General features: G+C 43.2%; 1 protein-coding gene and 1 non-coding gene across 2 annotated transcripts in view; both read right to left on the bottom strand.

Moving 5' to 3' along the window:
- The window catches only part of LOC144827087 (protein brambleberry-like), a 184,138-nt gene that overhangs the window by 84,561 nt on the left and 80,175 nt on the right, over positions 1–19,402 (bottom strand). The window contains exons 6-7 of the mRNA XM_078685531.1: positions 5,474–5,590; positions 3,991–4,170 (exon numbers count right to left, since the gene is read on the bottom strand). Of these exons, the coding sequence (XP_078541657.1) occupies positions 3,991–4,170; positions 5,474–5,590 (297 nt within the window). The remainder of the gene's footprint in view (positions 1–3,990; positions 4,171–5,473; positions 5,591–19,402) is intronic.
- LOC144829862 (U6 spliceosomal RNA) lies at positions 15,938–16,044 on the bottom strand. The gene has a single exon (XR_013610854.1). It is a non-coding gene; the product is annotated as a U6 spliceosomal RNA (small nuclear RNA).

Raw genomic sequence — 19,402 nt, 5'->3', positions numbered from 1 at the left:
ATGCACGCAGTGGTCTTGCTATCATCTTCCGCAATATATTTCAATGCCGCACTTTCCATTTACAACTTTTAAAAGGTGCCGAAAGCCTAAGCTTGTGCTTTAAGATTGGCCCCTCTGAATCCTTCGCTGGCAGCCTAATATACCGGCCACAAGATCTTCCTTTCTAGCTTCCCTGATAGAAGCATTGGCACCTCTTTTACTGCGATTTGCTAATTTCACCATTCTTGGAGATCTTAACTATCACCTTGATACCAGCAGCAATTCTGATGTGTCGAATTTCTTCGAAACCTTAAACATCATTGGTCTGAATCAATTAGTCAGATCTCTGACGCATGCCGCAGGTCACACCTTGGATGGCATTTGTTTTAACCATCCTAATCTGGCAGTTGAAGCTTCCATACTACAGTCTTGGTTGAACCATTTCGTGATCCCCTTTAATATCACCATTAGCCCAGACAATTCCCCTGTCCATTTTAACCACGCACTCGTACACACGTTGTAAATGGGGCAAGATGAGTTTCCAGAATTCAGTCCCGTGTCTTACTTCCTCTGCTTCTATACGGAAATTTACTGAAAACCTTATTTCTTTTAGTAATTGGATTAGGAACACAGCCACTCATTTAGACCGGTTATATCTGCTAAGAATTACAGATCCACTCCCTCAGCCCCATTGTTCTCCCTAATGGTAGCAGAGCAACGACTGATCTGTAAACAGGATGAACGTAAACAGCAGCGAGCCTATAATCCTAAGGATCTGGATCATTTTAAAATCATGTAAAAAGCATATCACACTCAGATTAAGGCAGCAAAGAAAGTATTTCACCACACAGGGGCGGATCCTCCATTAGGGCGGGGGATCGCCGACCCACTGCTTTCTCGCAGTGCAAGAAGCAGAAACATAAAATTGTATTTTAAATACCATTTTATGTTTTTGCTTCTGGCGCTGCAAGACAGAAGAAGACCGGGGTATGCTTGGTTGGGGGCGGGCGGGAGGGTATCCCTGGGTGAGGGTTGGCGTGTGGTGCAAGTCGGGGGGGGAAGTGGCTTGCACCACTGTGTACCCTGACTGTCTGGTCAGCCCTGGGGCCATTGCAGCATTGCAATTGGCTTACAGGAGGAGCGGGAGCATGCCTGTTCCTGTTCAGCAGCAGGAAAGCGCCGGACCCGACCCCTTCAGGCACACTAAAATTGAGCATGTCATTGGCTATATTCTGACAATGGACACATGCAATCCATGTGAGTATTTCTGGGATCGCCTGACCACCAGAGTATTGCGAGCCGCAACTGTCACCACATAGTTCAAAGATGCACAATTTGATTCAAAACAATTTTAAAAATCTCAAAATATTTCCTACAACCAAATGGCTTTGGTCACAGACATCCCTCCATCTCAAATCCTGTGTGATCAGATTTCCTCTTTTTCTGGAGAGAAAACACAAGCCATTCAACTGGTGTTTTCAACCACTACACCATCTTCGGTCAGGGTTTCACCAGATATCCCTTCAAAGGAAGGAATCGGAGACTTGGCATCCTTTCAGGAGAGAACACTGTCGCACCCATGACAGGTTATCCTATCCTGCAAATCGGGCTCCACTTTGATCCCTGTCCCCCAACAATCTTCATAAAGAGGCGTACACTGTGAATTATTTTATTAATAACTTCTTAAACACCTCTTGGTCAATGGCTGAGGACCCCTCTGATTGAAAGCTAGCAACGTTTAAACCTTTACAAAAAAATAAAAATCTTTAGCAGACCGTACCACATTGTCCAACCTACGCCCTATTCACTGCTTCCTGCCCCAACAAAAAAATTTGAAAAACTGGTGAAAGGCCAATTATCTTCCTTCCGGGAATATTTCAATCTTCTTCATCCTCAGCAATCCAGTCTCCATCCTAAACATTCCATGGAATCAGCTTTGTTAGAAGTCTCAGACACTACAAAACTCACTCTGGATGCAGGTAGGAGTGCGGAATTTATCTTTCTTGATTTACCTGCCACAATCGACACCATCTCACATGCCATACTCTTTGATGAATCAAGAATTATGGCATTTTCCACAAAGCTTTGGCCTGGATAAAAGCTTTAATTGGCTGCAGGAAAGCAGTCACTTTGGGACCTTGTACTTCAACAGAAAAACTATTACCATCTGGAGTTAACCAGGGATCATCTCTTGCCCCTGTACTTTTCAACATTTACATGGCCCCTCTAGTTTCTCTGTTAACCGCTTTTGGAATTGCCACTACATCATATGCCGATGACACGCAGTTGATCATTTCGATAGATAAAGGTTCATAAGGCTCAGTACTGAATTTTCAAAACTGTCTGAGCAAAGTTATCTTGTGGATGCAAGCAACCCATCTAAAATGCAACACAGATATAAAACAGAGGATCTTCTATTCGGAAATTCCAATCTTTTTTCACCAAAAAAGATTGGTGGGCTAACTATGTGCCTCCACCTCCTGCCACAGTAGAAGTTGCTTGAAACCTGGGAGTTAAATATGACCCTACTCTGTCCTTCCATCGATAAGTCAAGACAGCAGCAGGCATATGTTTCAACCTTATCAAGTCTCTTAAAAAGTTGTTCTACTTTCTTCCTTTAGCTGCCAGGAAATGGGTTGCATTTGCTCTTATCACCTCCTGGCTTGACTACTGTAATAGTCTTAACACTGGAGCCTCAAAATATATTTTTCATAGATTGCAGATGGTGCAACATGCAGTCACCAGCCTTGTACTAAAACTCCCCAGACGAAGTTCTGCCTCCACCACCTTGGAAACTCTACGCTAGCTACCAGTACATAAAAGGATCATTTTTAAGATCCTCCTACTGGTGTTCAGATCAGTTGAAGCTACTGGACCCAAATAACTTACCGCTAGATTTCAGCACTATGTCCCTCCAAGAACTGATACTCTCACGCCAATCTTCGTAATCCCCCTTCTTTCAGACTAAAAACTAGGAGCAGTAAATCCTTTTCAGTTTTGGAGCCAAGGCATGGAATTTACTTTCTAGCCATCTGAAGCCCTTTTCAAAAAACGTCTGAAGACCCGGATTTTCCTAGCCCTGGACACGCACTTCTATTCCCATATCCTATGGCTGTTTTCCATTTCTTCTCCTCTCTACTTAATTTATTCAGTTGCAACCCTAGCACTAGGAGCGGTAGAGCGCTTTACAAATGTTATATTAATTCATAATATTTTTAAGTTGCTATGGCTGTGCGCATGTATGGAATGCAAAAACTGGGTTAAAAGGTTTTAAAATCTAAATGTGCATAGTTACCACCTAGTTTCAAAGAAAGTCTCCTTTTCCAAGATCAAACCATGTGCCCAGGTCTAGACTTTTCTTTAACAAACCACTGCTTTCAATAGGTCAAGACCACAACTTCACAAACACATGCTCATACAGCCTTAGCTAACTGAACTAGAACAATTTCATCTTCCACAAACGTTTGCCTGCCACACCACTATATCTTTCTTTTTCTCTCCTCAATCCATACAACCTCGAGCTAAACCCCAACTCCTCTCTTCAGCTTTTCAAGCAGCATACCGCGTTACCAGCTACAAACAATTGCTACCAATCTACTGCTGCCTTGCTGTACCAGCCTCGTAAGAGATGCACTTCTACTCTAAACGTTTGCCTGGCCTGCATTCCGTCTCCCAACCAAGATCCATTCTCACCGTCAAACATTTATTACCACCCAGTCATTACCTTTCTACTATTCTGTTGCTAGGTACAACATCACTGGTTGAAAAGCTATGTTACCAGGTCTTAAATAAAGGTCCAAGATGTGGAGCATTGCAGTAATGAAGCTGGGCGGCTTCCCTTTCCCCACACCCCACCAGCCAGTCAATCATGGTGCAAGAGTGGTAAAGGCACTAGATGACAAAGGATGCTCCCAGTCGCACGGGGCCCTCAGAATAAGGACGGCAAGAAGATTGGTTGGCATGACAGAGCACCTGCCATGCCCAATGACGCCAACATGTAGTCTGCATTACCTGCCCAGCCAATGAAGCCTTGGATGTGGCCAAGCCGGAGCTCCACACTGCTCTGCATGTGGTCCATGGCATAGAGCACCATCCCCAGTGTCTCGTTCATCCTCTGAAGCTTCCCCATCAGCACGTCGTAGTACTGGGCAGTCTGACTCTGGTGGGCCAAGAAGGTAGCAAGGTTGGACTCTGCAGCAAAGACAATGTATGCAGCCATGCAGTTATTTTAATAAAAATATTTTTGAAAAAGTGAGAAGATTCATTGTTTACGGTGTGCCTGTTGTTGACCATATGTTGCACTAAAGGAAGGGGATGGTTTTACACCCACGTTATACCTGGTCGGAACGGTACATCCACTATCAATCCCACCTTTCCCGATTTGCACATTTAAATTTCTTGCAAACTACTAATCTTACTGCTCCTCAATTACCAAATCCGACAAAATTCAAAGAACGAACAAATGAGCCTATTGCCAGAATTAAGCAAGATTAATTCAGAAAATATATTAAAAATGTATGAACGTGTTCTTTAGCAGTTAGGACTTGTTCCACAAATGGCACAGGTGACGAGGGCTCTACAGTAGGCAAGGCAAGGATTGCAAATCACTGCCTCACAAATCTTTTTCTTCATCACATCAATCAGGTACTTCTTACTAACAAGGACATGTTAAGTTTGACTGATTTTATACTAATCTCTCAGACTCCAGTACTTAGCTGCTGTTCCATTGCGTGGGATTTTAATGAAAAGTCCTTCCATAATGCTGAAAACATTAGAAAATTGAATGATAAAAGGTCATCATGGTTTATGAACAGTCTATAAATCGGAATAAAGCAGCAACTCTGCTACTTTTTGCTTTCAATAAATTAAATTTTCCACCATGTGCCGTCAAAAATAATGCCTTCACTTTAAAACTGGTGAACGCCAAAAATGGTCAATTGTAAAAGCTTAGGATTTAGTACGGCAGAGCAGTGGAAAGGTTTGTTCAGAAAATGGTATCCTGCAGATGGAAAATCCCCAACCAATGCAAACCATGTTTTAACACATGTAGCTAAAATGCGTCACTCCTCAAAAACAGACAACCAGTCTCCCCCACCAAACCACTCTTCCAATTCCTCTTAAACATTCATCTAACATGAGTGATGGAATTGTTGGAAGAATTGGCACCAGATTTGGAACAACCGCCTGTAAAATATAGTAAATTGGTACACTGTGTGCATCGGCACATGCAGTTTTAGTGAAAATTTGAACTGAAAAAGATGATCAATTGGGTGAAGAACCATGTTTAGAAGAGGATACAAGAGAGAATATATCAGTGAGGATAATATAAAAAGGAGGTCTGTTTCAACAGGTTGAATATGATGAACTGTATCAAACAGTACTGTGCATATTAGGGAGTTGGGTAAAGATGTAATTCTAGAACATGGGAGGTTTTGTTGTGGACAGTATATAAAAATGACAAGATGAAGGTTCAATATGTGTCTAATAGCGATACCGATCTTGTCGTAGACTTCCTGAGAGCGGCTTCGGACTTCCAACAAATCAGCCAAAATGAGTTTGTGTCCCTCCTGCAGCTCCACATCTTGGCTAACGAGCTGGGAACTCACGTTCTCTAAAGTGGAGAAATAACAGAGAAGTACAATTCAATACTACGAGCCACTCGGCGGATAGCTCGGGTCTAAATATCTAGGATGGTTGTTTCTGGTTATAATAATATCCTAATGTCTAAACATTTGGCTTTCATACTCCAAATGTAGTGTAGGACTTGTATTAAAGTATGAGGCAAGTTGTAAGAAGACAGTACCACATATCTGTCCCACAAGACCCCCCTGCATTGCATCTCCTCAACACTTTACATTACTAAAGCCTTCAAAGTCAGTGCACCAATCACTGTTTTTATCAAATTATTTGCCCTAGTATTGAGCTGAAGTTTTTCGACTTTGTTTTATGTGAAGTAGGAATGTGCAGTCCAAGTATATACATGAAATAAAGCTCTGTTGTGAATTAAAGTCCACGTGTAATTAAATCACTAGACTAAATACTAGTACATAATCAGCAAGCAAAAAATGTATTTCAATCTGGCAAGTATAACTGAATATGTGACGATACTACGTGATCATTTAGATCGCGGTACGTTACATCGTGGTTATTACAACGCAAGTCATTACAACGCCTTGCGCTAGAGGCACTGGATTTAGGAAAAGTAGGATTTACTATTCCAACTCCAGTGTGTGTAACAGTAGGGAAGGTGTTGGAATAGTAAATAATACTATTTCTTAGCGTAGAGCGCCATCCAGTGCAAGTCGTAACGACTTGCGTTGTAATGACCGCGAAGTAAATGTATTGCGGTGTAACAACCGCAGTATAATTTATTGTAAATAAGTAAATTAAATAATCTTAATCCACTTTTGAGAATGATCATTTTTATTGTTTGACTTGTTAATAAAGTTTTCATCCAAAGGTGAATGTCTAAAGATTGGTTGCTATGTATTTATTCACAGTCCAACTTCGATACAGTCCATCTGCAAATAACAATGTAAGTGAGAAAGTTCAATTAAGATGGAGGATCTGACCCAGTGGAATACTGACCCAAAATGGATCCCAAAATAGCACTTTATTAGGTCATAAAGGAGGTGAAAGTGGGCAGCAGCCACAATATATTTGCCACTTTTTTAATCTCTCATCACATTGTAGGCAAAAATGCAGCTGCAAAGAACATCCTTATAAGCAGCCATGGGGAATTGCTTCGGTCTCTCAACACAGACAACACAATTATAGTGCTATGTAGGAAGCATGGGAGGGGACAATCAGGCAGAAGAAATAGCTGCAAAGCTCCTTAGCAGCACACACCGCGAACGTCCCTTCAGGACAGCTCCAGCGGCCTGTGTCTTATCACAACCTAGCACCTGACACAGGTATTTTCCCCAAAGATTTATATCAGTATTTTCCAAAATGAATTAGCCACTCTTTCTTGAAAGTAACTCAGGCCAGCTGCATCTGCCCTGCCCTAAAAATAAAACATTTGTGTTAAAAGAAACTGCTACAAAATAAATGGACAAGTTAGGTTTCACACAAATGCACAAAAATTCCATAATGGGATGCAAAAGTGAAGAAGACATACTTAAAAGCCCATTTCTACGCAGCAGGCGGAAAGGCCCACTTAAAAAAAAAAAAGTAAATTCATGACTTCAGTTAGAAAAAAGAAATCTACCAACTTCATATTTGCTGCACATAAATAAATATGATACAATCAATGGCTCACTTCAGGATTTTGGCTGCGACTTTTGAAACAACAGAAAGGCCATGAAAAATAAGTATCTGGTCTTGTAGATATCGGTCCAAATGCAGCTACAACTGGACATACCCAATGCACACATGGGTTCCCCTTTTTTGTTTCTTAAAGTGTAATACTTAAATTCATCTCAGTGTGGCAGGTATGGCCAATCAAAAACCATTTCTGCCCCAAAACTCCACCCATCCATGAACTCTAAAAATCTTTTTTTTTTTTTATAAATATCTTTTATTACATTTTTCTTTTTCAAGCACTTAGACATACAATTGTACATGTGTTACATATGTCAAAAAAGATGCTGTTTTGGTTCTATACATATGTGGTCGAACATTTCCATCTTGCATACACAGCAATATATACAGCTTCTAACATGTGCACTTACATGCATGTATAGGATATTATTAACTCCTGTTACATGCAGGTACTGTTACCTCCATTGACAAAACAATGTTTGCATAATATGAGCGCGTGTACCTGCCAGCAATTGTCTGCCCTCAAATCTACCCAATCATTTACCAATACTCTCTGCACATATCAGAACATAGCGGATATTGACACATAAGCGGCCTTCATGTGCATCTTTGTGGGTAGTAGATATTATTTTAATGTGAAAACTACAACTAAGAAAAATAAAGAGAAAAAGCTAAATCAAATAGGATATCAATGGTGAATAAAACATTATATGAGGCGACGTCTAGGGTGTGCTGTAGCTGAGCCCAGTTGTTTATAGGTGGTGTGGACTGCATATCATGTTTCGTTCATGGCCAAATGTAGATCAGGGCGGTGTATGGCAAAGTTTGCGGTCATGGAATGTTTCTCAGACATACAAGTTCAGAACTCATCCCGACAGATGCTCCCTGTTTCAGCAACACATGCAGTATGACAAATTCACTGAGCGCTATTTCCAACATTATCTCCTGACTGTTGCGGTGAAGGTGGGTGTGTTACAGCGTTAGGATGTAGAAGTGCTTCGAGGATGTCATCCCGGGATTGCGTTATTGGATACTTACACAGCCCGCCGTTTCCTCCCTGTGGAGGACGGTGCTTTCCGTCAGTGCCCACACCTCTAGGGATTTCAGCTAGCCAGCGCAGGGAGATCCTTATGTTTCCATCGCTTGGAAATCAGCCTTTTCGCAGCGATTAGGCCCAAGTCACGGAATCTAGCGCTCAACCTATTATCTTTGGTACGAGCAAATAACCCAGGATCCAAACCTCCCATGTATTGGGCATTTGATCGCTGATGCACATCGCGAGCATCTCTGTAATCGTGTACCAATATGTTTGGAGTAAGGGACAGGACCACAGCATATATATATAGGAAGTCAGCTCCAAGACACACCAGGTCTCTTCAGTATGTATGGTTGTATATCGCCCACCTCAATCTATGCAGTCATTTCCCCAAGAATTCGGGGATCTGGCCGCACAACTCGTGATCAACCACACTAGGGTGTTGATAGTCGGCGACATCAATTACTGGCCGGAGAATAGCAGGGAAGACCCTAGATCTAGGGAATTTATGGATATTTTGATAGTTTAAACTGCACTCAGCATATACATTCAGCCACGCATAACAAGGGACACATCTTAGATCAAGTATGGACCCAGAATTTACCTATCTCATCCATAACAATTACTCCTTGCGTGTGGTCTGACCACTATTTGATCACATTCACGATCCCGGATACCATCATAGCTGTCACTTCCAGGCCTGGCAGTACAGCCAGGAACTGGAACCAAGCAAATATCGAGAAACTTCACACTATATTGGCCAACACAGACCCTCAGACTCAAGACCTTTCTACCTCCAGCCAATCTGCAAATCTCACCATATGGCTGGAGAACGCATGCGACATAGTCGCCCCTCATAAAAACATTAAAACATGTAGACCCCATGATGCTCAAAAGTGGTTTTCCCCAGAACTTAAAGAAACCAAACTTAAACTTCGACAAGCTGAACGGAAGTGGAGAAGACACTACAACCCGGCACTTAAACTAACATACCTACTTCTCTTAAGAGAATACAAATCTTCTATTCTCTTATGTAAAACGGAGTACTTTTCCGCAAAAATAGCGAACTCAGCCAACAAATCTAAAGAGATCTTCTCAATTGTAGAGGAACTCACAGGTCCGGCGAGAGTGACTGCACCATCTGAGCACTCTCAGCAGCTCTATGACTCATTAAACCACTACTTTTTCGATAAAATTACTACAATAAAAACGAGCATTCCTCAACCGACTACCCTCACTATACCCGTCCGGCTTGTCAGACGTCTGTGTCTCTTAACCAATTTTCCCCCATCACCTTGGACTCTTTCTCTGAATTAATGATCAAAGTCAAGTCAGGCTCTCCCCTTGACAGTGCCCCCCCATATCTTGCGTGAAGTCTTCACAGTATGCCCGGCACCCCCTATATCCCTTCTCAATTCGTCACTCAGTATCGGCTTGGTCCCAGAATCCTTTAAGGTGGCAGAGATTCTTGCTATCTTCAATCAATCAATCATAGGCATTTATAGAGCGCTCTACTTACCCGGAGGGTCTCAAGGCGCTAAACCTGAAGAAACCTGCCGTCAACTCTCATGTCATGAGCAATTATCGTCCAATCTCCCTCCTACCCTATCTCAGCAAGATCTTGGAGGCCCATGTTGCTGGCTGTTTGAGCTCCTTTGTCGAAGCTTCTTCTCATCTAGATCCCAACCAGGCTGGCTTTAGACCTGCTCACTCGACCGAAACAGTCATTCTTTCGGTCATGGACGAACTTCGCAATGGAGCAGATCAAAACTCCTCCCAGGCTCTAATCCTTCTCGATCTATCGGCTGCATTTGACACGGTCGACCACAACATCTTGGTCGACCGTGTCTGCAGTGGGGGGGTCGAGCATTTAAATGGCTCCAGTCGTTCCTGTCAGACAGGTTTCAATCCGTCCGTCTGGGCCAATATTGCTCTATGAAAGGCAGACTTCCCTGCGGAGTTCCGCAGGGTTCTTCCTTATCCCCTCCTCCTGTTCAATCTTTATATGCAACCTCTGATCATGGCTTTGAGGGAGATGAATGTTTTGGGGTTTATTTATGCAGATCTGCAATTAATTTTTAATTTACATCCTACCTGCTGATCTGAAAGCCACCTGCGTGATATAATGACCTTCATCAGCAATTGGATGAACCTGAACCAGCTTAAATTAAACCCAAACAAAACGGAGCTGATCCTGACAGGTGGGAACGCCAACCCTTGGAACTCTAACTTTTGGCCGACTTCTTTGGGATCTCCCCCTGTTCCTGCCGCAACGGCGAAGAGCTTGGGTATTACGATAAGCAAGGACTTATCCATGAACCTAAGGGTCTAAATAAAGCTCAAAATGTCAATTCACTCCCAAGTAATGTTTGAAGAGCTAAGCAAAGTGTTCAGAAAAGGAAAGGAGTAGAAAAGTATAGAAATATACCCATCAGCCCAACCGTTGGCGGAATCTCATCATCTGGGTTTTTTTTGTTGGAAACTGGCATCTACTAGATCCTTCACTTGTTTGGATTGTGAAGAATACTAGTGTAAGATCCACCAGTGAGAGATCAAATGGTGGTGCTGGTGATAACAAAAAAAGTTGCAGTGCCCAGAAAATGTGAAAAATTAAAGAGGTGATTTAAAATTGCCTGTTATGATGTCAGAGGTACAACTTTGAGAGAATCAACATAACGGCAAGGTTAAAAGCAGAGTGATGATAGTATGTCAACAAATACTACTATCAAAAGATGAAGATTATGTGGTCGACATGTTTCAGCCTCACAAGGCTTTCTTCAGGACCTATATAAATTTCACTACTGCAACAGTGAGAACAAATGAAAGTGAACCATGTATTAAATGACCTACCATTTGTAGGATAGGATCATGGTAGAGGAAAATCTCTTCTGAAACACAGAGAACAGACATCCACAAGTAGATATCATCAGTTCAAAAAATCTCAATATAAAAATTTGAACATATATATATACACATAAACCATTTGTATGTTTATTATTTGCATATTTTTGACAAAAAACTCACCCACAAAGTTGTGTGGAACAAGCCCCACCTCGTCTGGCACTCGCTCAGGTATTTGGAGGCCCCGCTCTAAAAAGAATAGGGAAAGAGAAAGCAGACGATTCTGCCTATATCATATTTTCTTACTTATTGAAGGTAACTCTGCTATGGGGTGAACACAAGAGAAGGAAGACTCCAAATGCCCAAAACTTCAACTTCAATGAGCATGAGGACCCAAAGATTGTGCCATATTTTATGTGACTAAATCCATTAGTGGGACTCAGCCTAGAACACGTCAATGCTCCCATGCTTGATAAAGTAACTGAGTGAGAACAAGGTAGAGTGTGGACACCCTGCTCATAACACCCATGAGAATCACACAACAGGCATAATTATTGTAACAGGAACCGCTAAAGTAGACCTCAAGTTAGAAGAGGATATCTAGACGAACCATCCGTAATCAAAACGCAAGTATACAAAGTAAGGATTCAACTTTAGCATACCCGAGCCACCCACCTGTCTGTCGTTGCCTCAGGTAGTGGACTAGGTGGCCCGGATGGTTTTGAATGTCATGTGCGGACCAGAGAGGAGACTATGAACGAACTCCTCCTCTGTCCGCTGATTGGTTATACTAAAGCCGGAAAACGGAAGACAAATGGTGTGTTCCATGCGCTCAATAGGGCATAATATACTAGCTGATTGGTTGCGCTGTCATGTGCAGGGCTGGTTAGACACGCCCGTTAATTTTGCGGACCAAAGAGGAAGCCCGTAAAAACCGCCGGAAAATACCACGTGAGAGACTACCACGTAGGTATAGGCGTGTACCGGCATGATTGTCTGTTTACAAAGGGAATGCTACACTCGCCGATTGGTTGCTTTTCCAAGGGCAGGACTGGATGAACCTGTCCGTTGTTTATGCGGACCAAAGGGAAGCCGGCGAACAAACGCCGTGAAATACCACGTGATAAACTACCACGTAGGTATGGGCGTGTCCCGGCATGGTCATCTATTTACAAATCATGCGATATGCGCAGCCGTAGTGACCAGCCCAAATCGGAATAAAATACAAGAAAAGTGCTGATCGTAAAGGAACATACTCTAAAGTGCCCGACTCGGCATGACAGAGTACAACACAGGAAACTAAAAACATAATTCTAGGTACTCAGAAAGTGCTCAGAGACACCCGCATACATAAAATATGTCTGCCGATAAAGTTGAAGCCATAGTCGAGATCTCAACAAGAAATCACAACAAAGAAGTTTTGTCAGGAAACACGTAAATTGTGTGCTCATAAGTCTGTTATGCTATTTAAAACGGAAAGTGGTGGAGCCCATATTAAAGGGACCCTTGAAACACAAAACACAGCGCACAGCTCAAATCACCTGATGAATGCCCCATGTTGATTAAGAGGTGTAGGCCACATGCTCAGTAATAAACCCGGTCTCTCCAGTGAGGGGACATGTTGGCAATAGACCATACCAAAAACATTGCTAGAGAACCAGCCCAATTAAGTCAAAAGTTGAAAAACCCTGCACTGTATCATTATCAGTGTGTCTCCCTCCATGATATTAAGTAAGGGGCATGCACTCCACTTGGTTCTGGAATGGCCTAAGCACCCCAGCATGGTCTGTCCTAGATGTACAGAAAATGGGCACATGGCCATGGTGGTAGAAAACCATTTAGGATCAAAACCTGGTTGAGGGTGCAGCATGAATTCCAGAAGTCTATTTACAAATTAGGCATTCGTATCCAGACCTCCAGTATTGGCATCCACATTGTCTTAGTTACCTGGTGTGTGCATGTGTTGTCTGTACACATCACCAATAACAAAAACAAAAAGGATTCCGAACATTTCAATATCTGGTTGAATATCCAGGAATGTGGGATTCATTAGACCTGGATCCAAGGAATTTCGTCATTTAGCCCTGTTGTATCACTTTTTAATCTGAAAATCCATTTTTGTTCTTTAATGAACAAGTATCGAGATAGGTCACTGATATGTTGGGGAATATAAGGTTGTTCAAGGACCAACCATCTCATGTCGTCAGCAGTGTGTCGTTTAGTTAAAAAGTGGTTGGTCATACATGTAGCCTGTCTGTTGAGCCTGATGGTACTTTTGTGTTCTTGGATTCTAAGTTTCACTTTTCTGGTTGTCATGCCAACATAGCGGAGGGAACAGGGGCATGTTATTAAATAGATCACCTTCTCACTATTACAGTTGGTATGTCGTCTAAGAATCCAAGGGCGTGTAGTACCAATGTCGACTGTCAGTGTTTTCTCAGTCTGCGGACACACAGAGCAAGTGCCACAAGGGTAGTGTCCTTGAATAGGCAAGGAGTTCCACAAGGTAGTAGTGGATTCCTGTGGAATTGACCGGGGTCTGGTATGAACTAAGTCATCTCGTAGACTGGAACTCCTCTTGAAAGAAAACAACGGGGGTGGCATGCTTACACCAGCAGTGTTAAGAATGCGCCAATTCTTTCGTATTATTTTTTGCACTTGTGTGGAAGCTGTGCAGAAAGTGGTGACAAAAGTCATCTTCTCCAGGGGAGGTTTGATGATAGGTGGAGCTAATAAGGCATCCCGGTGGTTGTTGGCAGCCCTTTTGCGTGCTCTTTTAACCAGAGTGTTTGGGTATAACCGTTTTATTAGGTTGGTAGATAGGTCCTTAGACTGGTTCTCAAAGTCATTCCTGTCGGAACAGTTTCTACGGACCCTCAAAAATTGTCCAAACGGTAAATTTTCCCTTAGGGAGCGAGGATGGTGGCTGTCAAACCGAAGCAGCGAGTTCCTGAACATGGGCTTTCTGTACAATTTGCTTGCTAGGTGGCCATCTTTGGGAATAATGAGGAGATCTAAGAATGGTAGTTCTGTCTCACTATATTCCACCGTGAATCTAAGAAATCGATTCTGTGTATTCAACCAGTTTTGGAAGGCTATAATGGAAGCAATGTCCCCACGCCACATAACCAGGACGTCATCAAAGTATCTCTTCCACAACACCATTTGATGTAAATATGGGTTGTTGTGGTCGAGTACATGTTATGTCTCAAAGAGATGCACATAAAGATTTGCCGAACTAGGGGCAAAAATGCTCCCCATTGAAGTACCCGATATTTGGAGGTACAAAGAGTCTTCAAATTGGAAAAAATTCTCTGTCATGGCCAACCTTGCCAGCTCCATAATGAAGTGGATGGGTGTAATACTGTCATGAGTTTCTGCCTCAAGTAGACCTCTCACCGCTTGCAGTGTTTCTTCCTGTGGGATACATGTATAAAGTGATTCCACATTGAAACTGACAAGAATGTCAGTCCCGCAGTTGAAATCCACTTCAGGTAACAAACGGAGGACATCCTTCGTGTCCTGAAGGTAGGTGGGCATGTTCCGCACTAGTGGTCTCAAGAAGAAGTCAACAAAAGACGAAAGGGGTTCCAAAAGAGACCAGATCCCTGAGATGATGGGGCGTAATGGGGGTGGCCTAGCTGTTTTGTCAAATACATGCAAATACATGCAAAACCTGAACACGACGGGCCACCAAACGGCAAAGCTATACAAGCTCCTCAGCCCAACCACATCTGCACTAAACAAGAAAACAACAAACACATGGGAACAGCTCCTGGGAAGGCAGCTAAACGACGACGAAAAGTGCAAATTGTGGCGCTCGGCGTCAACAAATAAGATAACCCCACAACTAGCCCAGACAAAATTCTGGCTCCTCCACAGAGCCTATTGGACCCCGGCAAAACTACACAAAGCTGGTATAAGAGACACAGACAGCTGCTGGAACTGCGGGAAAGAGGAAGGCACCCTAGAACACCTGATCTTCAACTGCCCCAAAGTCAGGAAGTTCTGGTCGAGGGTGAACAGCTTCATAAATGACATCTTCAACAAAGACCTAACAATCAGCTTTGTAAGCCTAGCCACAGAATACATGACAGCAGACCTAAACAGTAAAGCAGAAAGAGACCTATTGGACATACTGCTTACAGCTGCCCTAAAAATAATCCTGACGAACTGGAAAAACACTGCCAAAGCAAACTTTAAGACCTGGATGAACTGGGTTACCTTTCTCAGAGGAGCAGACAATATAACCGGGAAGTTCTCAAAGGAACACAACCCAAAGGAGGAGATGTGGGAACTACTCGACGCACACCTGACGCAACCCCCGGACATGCGGCAAAGGTGGAGGCATAGACCCCCCCCCTTCTTTCTTCTTTCCTCTCTCCTTTTCTCTTCTCTGAAGACAAGGCGCCGCGTTTCATTATGTACTTTATATATAACGTTTGATTTGTACACTTTATATTTTAATAAAAACACGAACTAAAAAAAAAAAAAATTTTTAAATCCTGCGTCAATTGTAGTACCTAAAACCACACCGATGGGAAGATGAAAATACATTTCACGTGGGTGAAACAGTCTGCCAACGATTTGTTGAATAAAAAACACATACAGTATCAGTCATTAAACACTCAATTTATATTCTTACGTTATATCTCGTCTATGCAAGTGGCACAATAACACACAAATATTTTTAAAAGGAAAGTTTTAGCTCTTTTCGTGTCAAAATACGGACGATCGGATCCTTAAATTGGGCAGCCTTTATGCAGCTCGGTTATATAGAGATTAATTAGTGGTTAAAATGCTGATAAATATCGCAAACAAAATATGGAACGCTTCACGAATTTGCGTGTCATCCTTGCGCAGGGGCCATGCTAATCTTCTCTGTATCGTTCCAATTTTAGTATATGTGCTGCCGAAGCGAGCACAGTTCAACAGGTGTACACAGCGGTATATAAAGTCTTATTTTAAAATAATTACTAACTAATGGTGCCCATATTTGAATACAAACGGAATATTACACTTGTAGTACCTTCCGTTCAGATTTAATTTATGCCTCCCCCCAATAGAAATTTGAACGTGGGGTGGGGGAACCTGCATTACATACATTACAGCGCCGGTGCATTGTGGGTATGCAAATTAAAAAAATACGTCACCACCCAGGCTGGTTGTACTGTACAGCAGGCAAAACACGTGTAACTGCAAGAGCTAGAAAATAACTATGAAGATCGTGAACAATGTTAATTTGACATATCTAGCAGCTACAACTATTCAGGAAATACAATGGGTTTGAAACTCTACCCCGGGTGTCTCATGACGGAGCAAGGACACCGAGGGCACCCATGACACCCGCTTCCGGCAGGAAACAACTCGGGAGCTCGTCACGTGACGGGACAGGAACCAGCAACACAATCTGCTTTAAAAATCCAAGCATGCGGAGTACTGCTGGGGAGTGGGGAGACATCCAAAAGTGAGGAAGGAACATACAGGGCACAGGGCCACGTGCGAGGCACGTACAAATAATGTCCAGGACTGTAGTGCAACAATACACAGCCAGCCACACACTAGAGCTGCAACCTCTCAGGAACATATACCGGCCATTTGTGCACATTTAGTGATTCCATAAACATCCGAGTATTGGCAGGTGATAATTTATGTACAATTGTCAAGATTCTTTTGTTATATGACATTGACGCCTCTGTTTGTCCTAATAATCATCATGAAAGTATTTAAAAAGCTCTCAAATACGCTTTAGCTGTTTTCTTGTGGGTTTGATGTTCAATGTAGTTTTTCACCAGGATGTCTGTTATTTTAATGCCCCCACCGGTACAAAAATGAGTTAAATAACTTAAAACTGGTATTTTAGCCCCTTTATCTGTACAAATATACAGCAGCAAATTTAAGAAAGCACATTAAAATATGTTCTACGGCTGTGTTAAGGAAAAGTAACGTTACAAACAATTTCCTGTACAATCCTATTTATGTAGTGCATCCAGCCCTTTGCATACGCTTCAAACACGAACAAATGGGCTGTATTTTACTCTGGGAAAGGTGGCAACCCTATTCTAAGTTTATATTTTAGCAGGAAAAAATATGTTTGCATTTAACCATATTTTATCCAGCAACTTAATTTGGTGCCGTCAGTATTGACAGCTCTGTACCAGCTTCACACTCCTTCACATAAAATGATAATTACGGTTGGCATATGCAGGACTATGCGCAGTCCAGGCAGATAAAAAAATAAAAAAGCCAGCCATGTGGCAACCTTCTTCACATCAATCAATCAGCATTTGTAAAGCGCAACACTGTCACCCCTAGGGGCATCTGGGCGCGGATCTCCATCGAAGAGCCAGGTTTTGAGTCGCTTTATGAAGTCTGCCAGCGTGGAGGCTGTATGGAGCTGGAGGGGAAGGTTGTTCCAGCACTTGAAAGCAATGTAGGAAAAAGAGCGGACGCCGCTGTGACCGACGGATGGGGGTTGTGCGTGAGGGACAGTGAAGAGGAGCATAGGTGTTTAGAGGGTTGGTGGAAGGTCAGTCGATGACTGATGTAGGGAGGTCCTAGGTTGTGGAGGAAAGTGTAGGCGTGTGTGAGGATTTTGAACTGGCATCTCTTCTGGATGGGGAGTCAGTGGAGGTCTCTCAGGTGGGGGGTGATGTGGGTTCATTAAGGGAGGTCTAGGATGAGTCTGTCTGCTGCGTTCTGTATGGTCTGGAGTCTTTTGAGGAGCTGGGTGGAGATGCAGGCATAGAGGGTGTTGCTGTAGTCAAGGCAGCTGGTGACGAGGGCCTGAGTGACTGTCTTTCTGGTGTTGGTTGAGATCAGTCTGTAGATTCTGCGGAGCATGCAAAGTGTGTAGAAGCAGGAGGAGGCGACTGCGTGGACTTGTCGTTTCATGGTCAGTTGGCTGTCAAGGAGGATGCTAAGATTGCATGCATGCATGGTCGTTCGGAGTTCTGCAGGCCACCAGCTGTGGTCCCATGCGGAGGCGCTCTTCTCAAAGATCAGTACTTCAGTTCTGTCAGGGTTGAGTTGGAGGCAGTTGTCTCTCGTACATTTGTCATGGCGTTGCAGAAGTTGCTTTTGGCCTGGGGGTGGGGGTCTCCGGCGAGCGAGAGGATAAGTTGAGGGTTGTCGGAGTGGGAGATTATGTTGAGTCTGTGGATCGGACGACGTCTGCGGGGGGGGGGGGGTCATGTAGATGTTGAACAGGGCGAGGCTGAGGGATGATCTTTGTGGTACGCTGCATTGAATGTCTTTGGGGCAGAGGTGAAGGGAGGCAGTCGGATGCTGTGTGTGTGTCCTGTAAGGAAAGAGGTGATCCACTTGAGGGTATCTTGCTCTATGCCTGTATTGTTGAGTCTGTTGATGAGGTGTTGTGGGAGACTGTGTCTAACACCGTGGAGAGTTCAAGGTGGATCATGGCCACAGTTTCTCCGCGGTCAAGGAGTGTTGGGATGTCATCTGTGGCAGCAATCAGTGCTGTCTCAGTTGAGCATGGCACAAAATACTGATTGAGAGGTAGGTGTGTTATGCCCTGCATAGTTGTTCTATTTTCCACACTTCATCCTTTCTTCCTGCTGCTCAGCCAGTGTGAATGTTTACCGTAGAATGTTGGGAATGCAGTAATGCATGGAATGTTGGGTGTCTGTGTGAGTGAGGAATGACACAGAGAGAGGGGCTGAGCAGTAGGCAGGATGCTTCTGGTGAGGTTTGCTACAAGGGGGTTGCTACTACCTGTAACTATTAGCTTGATTACTACAAGGGGTTTGCTACTACCTGGAACGAATGGCTTGACTACTGGTTAATCTACTTATACTTCACCTGTTACCTGGACTACCAGTCTGTTGTACTTATCAACCATCTGGATGTACTTGAACCGACTACAGATTCAAGGTACATGTTAAATCAACTTGGCTACCAGTGTCTACTTCTACCACAGAGTACAACATATTTTGGCGACGAGTGAGAGTTGGAGACTTTCCCACTAGCAGAAGATGACATCTTTAACCGTTCCAGAGGGTGAGAAGGAGCCACAAGTCTTACTAGCGCAGACAAGTAAGAAACAAAGCTACTTCAATCATATCAGAGGTAACACAACAAGCAACACAAGACAGAAGAAAGAAGACTTACAAGAGTACATACAACTGTGTAACTCAAAAGACATGAAGCTACAAAGAACACATTTGAAACAAGTACAGCAACAACACGCACTTCAACCCACCGGTGTCCATCACATCGGGCAGCCCCCACACAGGCGTGCTGTACACCGTCTAAATAAGCTAC

Source organism: Lissotriton helveticus, chromosome 4_1, assembly GCF_964261635.1.
Source record: "Lissotriton helveticus chromosome 4_1, aLisHel1.1, whole genome shotgun sequence".
Taxonomy (NCBI): Eukaryota; Metazoa; Chordata; class Amphibia; order Caudata; family Salamandridae; genus Lissotriton; species Lissotriton helveticus.
Note: the sequence above shows the minus strand (reverse complement) of the source record. Positions and strands in the feature narration are given on the sequence as shown.